Raw genomic sequence first — 11,278 nt, forward strand, 5'->3', positions numbered from 1 at the left:
AATAAAATGGGAACAATATGCCTAATTAACATGTATGTTTAATGGAAAATGTCTATCATAAGCCTGGCATATAGGGATCATTAAATATAAGCTATAACCACAGAAACATACGATACCCAATTCAACTTAAAATTCATGAGTACATTCAATAAAAATATATTTATTGCCTACTACATGCCAGGTTCTGTGCTGGATGCTGGAAAAAGTTAGATGAAAAGCTTATTTCTATTCTCCAGCAGTTTGAAATCCAGCTGATTCAGAGGGAGATCTGGGGTATGGGTGGAGAGGTGGAAAGAAGATGAGTTGAGAAAGCATGGTTGAGAAAAAAATAAACCAATGAACAAAAACTAAAGTTATTGAAGAATTCACCAAACAATTGATGTGAGCAAAAATTCCGATGCACTATGTAGAACCCAGATTAAAGGAGGCAGGAAGAATATTCCACAAATAACTGAGTTTAAGCATTGGACAATTTAAATATTTTTAATATAATCTCAGTAAAAGAGCTTTGATGCATGCTCCACTTTATAATTATTTTAGTATGTTAAGTTAATGTTATTTATTCTTTGTATTAAAAGTATGTAATCTAATTTTGGAATTTACTGAATTCCCAGATGATATAAATAAATATTCATAATATTTTAGGTTCTGACCACTTCCTGGAATATAATTTAATGCTGAAAGAATCACAGAAAATTTATAATTAAAAATTTAAGCAACTAATGAGAAAGAAACACGTGGAAAACTTCTACAGTTAAGGGAAGTGTCCTATTTCTTGATTTGAGTATCGGTACTTCCTCAATCACTCGCTCACTTGCGCCCTCTCTCTCTCTCTATATATATATGTATATGGGTATTTGTCAAAACTCATTGAACTGTATAATTAAGATCTGTGCATTTTATTATTTGTAATCACACTGATACATATATTCTTCTGCATAATAGGCAATTGGTCCTCGAAGTCTACTGAAAAGGCAAAAAAGATACCTATTACATACTATATGGCAATTTAAATGAGGTAATATAAAACCTAATCTGTTGCTTTGCTCTTAACTCATCTATGGATTGTTTCATTATAGGAAAACTATATTCCTAATTATGATAACTCATAATTCTACCTGTTCATCTATGCACGATGATATATGCAATCTTAATTCTAACTTAATTTGTGAAATTCCATAAAACAAAGATATGTGAAATGTCTATTTTGTTTAAGAATCTCACTTTTGTAAGAAGTTTTGTAGAAGGAAACCAAATTAATAAACTCTAATTATGGATTAGCTTTACTTAATAAAACCATTAATGATTTTAAAAAAAAAAATCTTTGCACCTCATTTAAATCATCTATACTACCTCCGAAGATTACTCACCTATCCACCTTCCAAAAAAGTAAGTTGAAGTAAAAATAAACTTGACCTTAGTTGAGAATACACACTAACTGGAGAGGCTAACTAAAACCACTGACAAACTTTTAGCTCAATATATTAAGGTAATGCTGTCAGTTATAGCAGTAATGTGTCAACATCTAAAAGGCACAAACAAGGAGAACAGGAAGAATAGCACAAGTGAGTTTTACAGACTGGGATTGTAACTGACACTCAGCACTTCTGCCCTCATTTCTGTTGACCAGACCTTTCACAAGTCCAAAACATGCAAAGGAAACTGAAAAATGTTCTGGCCCCAAATCTGAGAAGGCAAAGTGGAGATCTAGCCATCTCTGTCATGCTATACTAGTACAGTAGAGGTCAATCTTAAGTCACAGAAGGTGAATGGCATATTTACAATGGTTTGAAAAACTAATCTTTAAAAAAAAGAACATTTTTAAATGTGGAATAGTTATAAAATTGTTCAGAGATGAAAAGAACAAAAATGAGCATTTAAATCAGACACATATAGAATAGTAAAAGTCCAAAAACTGCATTTCAGAAATAAAATATCAGTCTGGGAAGATTTCTGTTTTTACAGGCATTCCTTTCTACATGTCAGGCAAACATTTTTATAGGCCATTTTCCTTACAGTAAGCTCATGATATACAGAGTAAATCAGAGGCAGGGAAATAATGCAACAAACCTTAGATCAACAGAAGGCATAGCAAAAATTGTCTATTTCTTAGAGGATCAAAAAAAAAAAAAAATCCTACATTCCTTATTTTTCATCTCCCTAGGAGACAGAAAGGTGAAAGAGTACTTTGAATCATACTTCGAAAAGTATGATAATTTTTTCTTGCTTAAAAACATTAACAAAGCACTGTTTTAAAATGGGGACTAGTCCATTTGTCTTCAAAAACTTCTATCCCTGAAATCTGAACTACATGCCAGAAAAGAAAAGCAATTTATCTTTAAAGCAAGAGAACATTTTTGTTTCCTCTTTAAAGGGTCTGTGGCTCTGGAGATTAATTAGTCTCTCTCACATTGAATATTATGACATTTTCTCCATGAATGAAAATACAATCAACATTATTTTTTCTTTATTACTATATTCCTGAGTGAAGAACATGACTCGTGATCAAAAAAACTTTTAAGTTTAGTATAAGTTTTGAATCTAAGATCACATTATCAAAAAAATGTTATTGACAATAACCTAAAAAACTATAATTACCAGCAGTCTCGCCATTTCCCTTAGGAATGAGGTTTACTATATATAGCTTTTTAAAATGATAGCCTTCAGTGATGATGTCTTTGATTATATAATATTCAATAATATAGAGACAAAGATTCAAAGAAAATCTTTATAGTTTACAAATTTCTCTCCTCTGTTGCTCAAAAAAGTACTATCTTCAAATAGTAGATGGGGAAATAAAAATGTAAAATACATGTTGTACTTATTTAATAGTTTTTAAGACTTTGTGCCTATGAAAACTAATTACCAAATTAAGACAAAAAAATAATTTTGATTCAATGAGTGAGATCTTCTTTTATGATAAACCTTTCAAACACTGTACTAGAGCTATGCCTTCAATGAAAAAGAGAAGAAAGAAACCCTTAATGTCTGAATTGATATCTCTCAAATTAATTCTAAATTTTGGTAGATTTCAAAAGCAAACCCAATAAAAAGCAAAGGACCAGACTAGATAATGACCCTTTGGCTTCGTTTCTTTTTATCACCATTTGTGAACTGTGTAAGTATAGTGATCATGTGCATTTATATTAGGTTCTTTAGTGTCTAAAACAGGGGCTAACTCACATTAGGTGCTTAATAAATGTCAACTCTTTGAATAAATGAATACAGTTAATTAAAAGCTGAGTTAAAGACTGCCAGATAGAGGCAGCAAAGGGGAGAAAAAAAAAGTACTGAATGGAATGAAAATAGTGACTTCCTATATATGACCTTAGATAAGGAAGTCATTTAGTACTCCTGTGTCTCAGTTTCTTTGTTTATTAAATAAAGAAGCTGAATAGGATTATCTCTAATATCATTTCCATTTCCAAAATTTTATTTTTAAAAAAGTAATCATCCTATGTATATTCACATAAACTAAACACTCTCTTAGCCAACCTTCACTGAAATAATTCACCAAATTAACCAAGGTTTTTCATCCTCTCTGAAAAACAACAGTCTAAGCAGATGTTCTCAAACTTTAGTGGGCCTCAAATTAACTGGAGGGTTTGTTAACATACAGATTGCTAAGTCTCACCCCCAGAATTTCTGATTCAGTATGTCTGGGGTAAGATCCAAAAATTCACAATGCTAACAAATTCCCAGGTGATACTGATGCTATTGGTCCAGGGATCACACTTTTGAGAACCACTGCTCTGTAGTAATTGCCCATTCACCTCCCTTCCTATCAGGTGAGCTGTTTGATTATCAGAAGTCAGTTCCCCACACCTGTATAGTCCAGTTGAAATTATTATAGTTACATTAGCTAATTAAATGTTATGTCAATGTATAGAGGGGAGTCATTTTCAAATTACCTATTGAGTTAGGTGTGAGAGTTCTAGAAAATATTGGGAAATTTTCATATAAATTTAGGATTTTGCATTCCTTCGCAATTTAATTTCTTAGTCCGATTAAACACTGAAAGTGAAAACAGTACATGATGAATCACTGGTGTTGAACATATCATTGGCACAAGTGGATATGAGGAAACTTTTGGGGTGATATGTTCGTTATCTTGACTGTGGTACTGTAGTGATCATTTCTTAGATGTATATATATGCAAAACTTATCAAATTGTATACTGTAAATTTATGCAGTTTATTGTATGTCATGTACACCTTAATAAAGCAAACAAATACCATGTACACACAAACACACATGCACATAGCAAACACATACACAACCAAACATATACGCACATACCTAACAAAACTGCTAAAATTAATACTCACAAAACCAAATTTTATAAGGATATGGAACAACCATAATTCTCATACATTGTTGGTAAGAATGCAAAATGGCACAAACACTCTGGAAAAAGTTTGTCAATTTCTTATAAGACTAAACATATATCAGCTCTATGACCAAGAAATTCTATTCTTTATTATTTACCCAAGATATGAAAACACAAGAGATCGTTCAAGAAAGTTCTTAACGGTTGTATTCATAATGGCTAAAAACTGGAAACAGCCCAGGTGTCCATCTGCAGGAGGATGCTAACAAAATGCAGCATCTATACAATGGAATACTACTCAGCAATATAAAGGAATTTGTACACTCAATAACATGGATGAATTTCACAATATTACAGTAAGTGAAAGAAGCCTTACACAAGAGTGTCCTATATGATCCCATTTATATGAAAAAGGAAAATTAATCCATTGCACAAAAAAGCAGAACACTGGTTGCCTCTTAGGGGTAGTGGCAGGACTAGGAAGGAAAATGAAGACATTTTCTGGAGTGATGATAATGTTCTGTATCTTCAGAGGGCTTATTTGGCTTATACAGAGGTGTATACTTGTTGACACTCATGGAATGGTGAGTATACTTAAGATGTGTGCATTTTGTTGTAAATTTTACTTTAAAATGAAAAAAAAATTGTAAATAAATATTGAACTCTAGCTAATGACATGTATGCTCCAGTGTTTGCAGATAGAATATACTAATGTCTGCTCCTTTAAAATGCTACATAAGATGGCTTGATGGATGGACAGATATGTGATAAAGCCATGTATAATGAAATAGAAAATTAACAAAATCTAAATGATGGATATTCATTGTAAAATTCTTCCCACACTTGTATATGTTTGAAAAGTTTCATAATAAGATGTTAGGGAAAAATCAGTTTGTAAGATAGTAATGATTCACGTTTTGCATATTTATGTATGTCTATGTGTCCTTGGACAAGCATATATGAAGTATATGTTATGTGTATATTTATGTATGTTGTACCAAATATTCTACTGGCCCCTCTCAATCATATCCTTCTAATTCACTTAAAAATTACATAAGTTCCTCCTATCATTAAATGATACAAAAGAAACAAAAAAGAAACTCCCTCAAAATCTCATCCTCCTTCAGCTATTACTAGGTCACTTTTATTCCTTTTCAAAGCCACATTTTTTAAAGAGGTGTGGCTATTTCCTGTGTCCATGTCTTCACCTACTTCATCAGGCTTGTGCTCCAAATTCCAGTAAAATGGTTCTTGCTAAAGATACCAGTGATTTCCATGTCACTTGCTCAAACACACATTTTTTCAATCCTTAAATTTGAAATGAGAGAGGCAAACTTTATTTGGTATGTATAATAAACTGTTTTCAAAAAGAAGAGTTCGATTTCATATTAAGGCCAAGTTAGAAGGTAAGAAGGGGGAAATTTAAAGGACTGATAACAGGAAAAGGGTAAAAAATGAAAAAGAAAAGAAGATAATACTATAATTTAAACAGTAAATGCCAATAGTCTATTTTCATAGACCATTTTTATCTAATTCTACTGCATTTTGAAATTCTAGTGAACTTATTAACTATTGTTCACACTTCTTCAACTGGCTTAGTCATTATATCTATAGATACTCTATCTTATATGAGTCTCCCAAACCTCCTATTTATCTGGAAATTATTCTGAGTTTCAAGAACCAAAGAACTAGGTCCCCAAGGACCAGACAAATCCAGCTAAGTATCAAAATTAGGACAGAAACTATATTTTCTAATCTTCAGATGAGCCCTCAAAGACTTTCATAGCACATAACATAGTTTGAAGCCTTCCAAAGATTTCAGTGTGTCGGGTAATACAAAATTATGCAGTAAAATCACTTTTAAAGTAATCCTATAAAATGTAAAATAAGGGGAACTTCTTTGTAACATGTTCTTCAGAGATGAAATTTGAGCTTAAAACATGCAGAAGAATTTGAATGGTATTTCATAGTTTTAGGGTGGGGGTTCCTAAACTGTAGGTCACATTTTATAGCACCCTCATGTTTCTGACTTTGAAGAGGAACAGGTATTGGTTAGTCAAAGAAGCATGAAAAAGAACATTCTAGCTGGGCAAAAACAGTAAAAGTATATGCAAAGATAGTCATGGAAGGGCTTTATTATTTATTTCCCTCTATAATTCATCTATATATCTTGGTCACATACAGTAGTTTCTAGAAGCCACCTTTCTTTATTCTTGCCACCTATTCTCCTAAGAAAGCAAATTTGTTTATTCCACAAGCAATTATTTAGCACCTTCAATATGTAAGCCTAGAAATATATGCACTGACTTAAAGGAACAGAGAGTATGGCTAATGGTAATACACTATGATTATCAAAGGACTGAATTTTACTCTAGCTTTTTACACCAGAGCTTTATACATAGTTGCATTATTTGCCTATGTTTTAAAAATGTTAAATAAGTTTTTCACTTACCTTTGAGTTCCACTAACAACAGAGGTGCCAAGAATAAAATAGCTTAAATTCATTTATAAGAAAGGAAACATGGAAAGACTTAATCACAAACTAGACAAATATCTATGCAAATCCAGAATGATTATTTAGTATAAAGTCTAGATTAGGAACTCTAAACTCTTTGGATCATACACTTCTTCAAAAATCTAATGAAAGCTAAGGACCCTGTGGTAGGCATCTTCTGAAAGGGCTCCCAATAATCCCCACCTCTTGGTATTCACAACCATGTTTAATCTTTCCTTGAGTATGGACGGACTCAATCTAGCAACTTGCTACTAATGGAATGAACATGGCAAAAGTGATAAGTTGTCTCTTCTGTGATTAGGTTACAAAGGACCATAATTTCTGTGCTCTCTCTTGCCCTCTCACTTGCTATCCTAAGTGAAGTATGCTGCCACGTGAAAAGCTCCATGCAAAGGCCCATGTGGCAAGGAACCAAGGGAAGGCCTTCATGAATGGCTCACCTGAAACTGAGGCCTCAGTCTAACAACCTACAAGGAACAGAATCCCGCCAAAAACCATGTGAGCCAGAGAGTGACTCCTCCCTATTCCAAGAAAGGACTGCAGCTTTGTGAGAGGAAGAGCCAGAGGACCTAGCTAAACTACACCTGGATTTCTCACCCACAGAAACTGTAATATGATAAATGTGTATCATTTTAAGCTGCTAAATTTTGGAGTAACTTGTTACACAGCAATAGATAACTATCAGATCCTCTCTGCAGAAAAGTATGTAGTACATGGCCAAATTCTGACACACATTTTAAGGAAATAGAAGGCCTCTCCGAAGTCTACCAGTAGAATTCCCATTGGCCCAGGGATTCCAGATTAAGAAACATCTGATACAATATGCACAAAAGGCTTATAAGAAATCAATTTAACCATGTTATACAGCTTAACAAATGTCAGAATACTTCTCTTTCATAAAGTATTACTGAGACGGTTAAACTACTTTGTAAATATAATTAATATCTTAGAACTAGTATTATCAAGCCAAATTATACCAAAACATTATTTTGAATAATATATTTCATAAATACTATGTAATTACTGAGGATAAAATGATGACTAAGGCACTGTCCTTAACTTTGAGGACTTAACTGTCAAGTGGGTGACACACACACACACACACACACACAATGGCTACCATAAGAAATGGGAGTACAAATAGAGATCTGCATATGGTATCTACTCATAATGACTTTACTAAATTTTAATTATAAAGTTATTAAAATAGTTACCTGTACTGTTTTTCCAAGTCCCATGTCATCACCAAGAATACACCCTCTTCCTCGGATGAAGTGTCCATAAAGAAACTGGGCTCCTTCTCTTTGATAGTCTCTCAAATACCTATTAATAGTATAAGGAATAGACTCTCCATCTTTAGATAATGGAAATGCAATAGCAGCTGATGGAAATTTTCGGTCTGGGAAATAAGGTTTTTCTAAATCTTCATCATCAAATATGTAATTCCGGGAGCAATCTTTGACAGATTTTACTTCTTGAAGTTTTTTAAGAGGTACTTTCTTTTCTTGAAAATCTGAATATAAGACAATTGCAAATGACTTCCCATTTTCATCTACTATGATAGATTTTATGCTTGCTTCACAAAGTTTTTCATTTTCTGGAGAAGGGACAAGACATCTTTCTCCTGGATGCCATATGTCTGTAATAATGAAGAAGAAAACAAAGTTTACAAATTTAGTTTATAAAGTAACACCTCACATAAACACTCTTCCCAAATAACTGAAACAAGATAAATTATACTTATGATATATATATTTTCCTAAAACATATCACCAGATGTTCTATAAAAAGCAGAATAAGTGGTACATAATTTACTTCCAGTAGTTCTCAATCTGGCTATGTCATAATCTCCCCATACATGCTTGGATACTACTTCTGCTCATTCTGATTCAGTGGATATTGGCCATGGGTATCTGGTTTTATTACTTTGGTTATTGTTGAATTCCAAGGTGGTTCTGAAGCACAGCCAGGGGTGAGAATCACTGATTTAAATATTCACGATGACTAACGAACATAACCTATGTATGCTTTTGTGATTCTTCCGTCTTTTTTGTAGTAATTCTATTTTCTTCCTCTGGAGACAGCTGTTTCTTCTGTTAATATTGCTGCTTCTAAACTGTTGCCTTAATATGTGTACAATTAACCAAGGGAACCACCAATGATGGGTACCAGCTTTGTTACAACTTTTCCTTTCAAAGTTTTGAAGAATTGAGGTTCTTAAAAAAGAGATGAATTCTAAGGTCTCTTTTTGCTAAGATTCTATTATGTTTTTGAAGAGTTTAACCTCTGTATAAGTGAATTTATTCTGTCCTTAACTGTACAGCTATTTTATTTTCTATTCAGAAAATATAGCACTATGAGTGGGGTGGGGAGTCTCTACAGAGTATAATATTGGTAAATTAAAAAATACCAAATAGAGGAAATTAAGTAAAAACAATGTTACAAATATAATTTCTTATAACAAGAATCCTGGTCTATGGCCATGCTACCCTGAACAAGCCCAATCCCATCTGATCTCGGAAGCTAAGCAGGGTTGGGCTTGGTTAGTACTTGGATGGGAGACCACCTAGGAAGACTGGATGCTATAGGCATAAAAAATAAAAAAAAAATTTAAAAAAAAGGGATTGTAAACTTGACAAGGTCCTTGTAATCTGTGAGGTCAACCAAGCGTTGCCTCGCCCCCTCGCCCCCCAAAAAAAGAATCCCCAAGGAATTATATGGCTACAACTGTAAAAACTGTAGAAATTATTTTTCTCACACATTTCTCATTGAGATCAGATAACTACTGGTAGTTTCCTGGGTTCTTCTTGATGATTTCAAGTTTGGTTTTTATAACATTCATGATTATAATATAACTAGTATGTCTATCCTCTCTTATGCAAAAATTGCTCATTATGCTATTTCTCATCAGTTGTTTCTTCAAAGTAAAACCATTATTCCCACTAACTTTGGTGAGGTTGTGTTTTGCATAACAATCAGAAGTACACAGAGAAAAATCTGTTCTTTCACTCTAATCTTTGGATTTAAACTATCTGAGAACTAGTATACTATTCTAAAAGACAGTTTAAATGTGAAACTAAAACTCTGATCCACTGTACAAGAATAACAGATAGGTCAATGGGCCTTATTTTCAAAATAGTACTTTTTGAGCCTAAAACCTAAATTAACCACTATAGCAATTCTTAATACATTATTTCAATTTCACATTTGTTTGCCTACTCAGCAAATGCCTACTAATTTTAAAGACCTAATTCATTAATTTATTATTCAACACATGCAATTTTATGCCAATAATTAACCAGATAGTCTTCCACACAAAATGAAAAAAAAAAAAAGATAAAAAAAAGAAAAAAAATATAGTGATTAAATGGCGTCATCGTCTAACTAACTTTTCAAGATAGGAAACTTTTTAATTAGCCCTTATTCTTCTTTTTATATTACTCCCTACTTCCAATCCATCAGAATGTCTGGCTGGTTCTACTTCAAATATGTATCATTTCCCTCCATGCTACCATCTCTCTCAAAAAACTGCTGGAGAATTATTTCTGTAGAGTCATATTTTAGCTATTTGTCATTTTAGATTTTGCAGGCTATCCTCTCTCTTGCCCTTGTAACACAAAAGCAGCTACAAACACATAAACATATGGGCATGGCTGTGTTCCAACAAAATTTTATCTATGAAAAAAATGTTAGGCCAGATTTGACCCACAATGGTAGTTTGCAAACCTCTGCCCTAACTTTACCTTCCTCCGAAAGTAGTGCTATAGATTCCTAAGCATTTTCTCTGCTGCCACTAATTTCCTCCTACAATCAATCCATTTTCCACATAGCAGCAATAATGATTATTTAAAAATATAAATTAACAAATCTTTAACTTAAAATCCTTCAATAACCATCCACTACAAATAAAATCCAAACTCCTTACTGTAGCTTACAAGCCCCAGTATGATGTGCCTCTACTTACCTCTCCAACATAATCTGTCAAATTTTCCCTTGACTCAAACATGCTAAGCAGGTCTTCTCTCAGCTGTTTTTATGTCTCAGAGATTTTGTCTCTGACCACCTTATTTAAAGTAGGATACTCCATTATTCTCTATCTCAGTATTTTATTACCTTCATAGCACATATCACAATGTTTAATTACCATGTTTACTTGTTTTTATCTGTCTCACTAGAAAGTAATTTCCTTTCCAAGAAAATGTCTGTATTATTAAAAAATTTTATCCCCACAAGCAACACACCAGTAGGCATTTAATAAACATATACTCAATTTTTTAATGAAAATACATCCTTGATCTCACAGATCCTTAATATCTACTGAAGGAAAGAGTTATTAAAGAGTTCACGAACATGAAATTGTAATAAGTGTTCCAGAAGAAAAGAACAGTATGTTATGAGAAAGAAATACTGAGGAAACATAATTTAAAAGGGAA

General features: G+C 32.9%; 1 protein-coding gene and 1 pseudogene across 4 annotated transcripts in view; one reads left to right on the forward strand and one right to left on the reverse strand.

The window, feature by feature from the left end:
• Positions 1 to 11,278, reverse strand: part of LOC105306924 (DNA excision repair protein ERCC-6-like 2) — a 64,146-nt gene that overhangs the window by 49,573 nt on the left and 3,295 nt on the right. For all 4 annotated transcript variants that reach the window (XR_002777596.1, XM_023524473.1, XM_011382219.2 and 1 more), the window contains exon 2: positions 8,060 to 8,484. Coding sequence is in view for 3 of the 4 variants with exons in the window: in XM_023524473.1 (XP_023380241.1) it covers positions 8,060 to 8,484 (425 nt within the window). In the remaining variant the exon portion in view is untranslated. The remainder of the gene's footprint in view (positions 1 to 8,059; positions 8,485 to 11,278) is intronic.
• LOC111732527 lies at positions 9,318 to 9,436 on the forward strand (annotated as a pseudogene).

Source organism: Pteropus vampyrus, unplaced genomic scaffold (genome assembly GCF_000151845.1).
Source record: "Pteropus vampyrus isolate Shadow unplaced genomic scaffold, Pvam_2.0 Scaffold465, whole genome shotgun sequence".
NCBI lineage: Eukaryota > Metazoa > Chordata > Mammalia > Chiroptera > Pteropodidae > Pteropus > Pteropus vampyrus.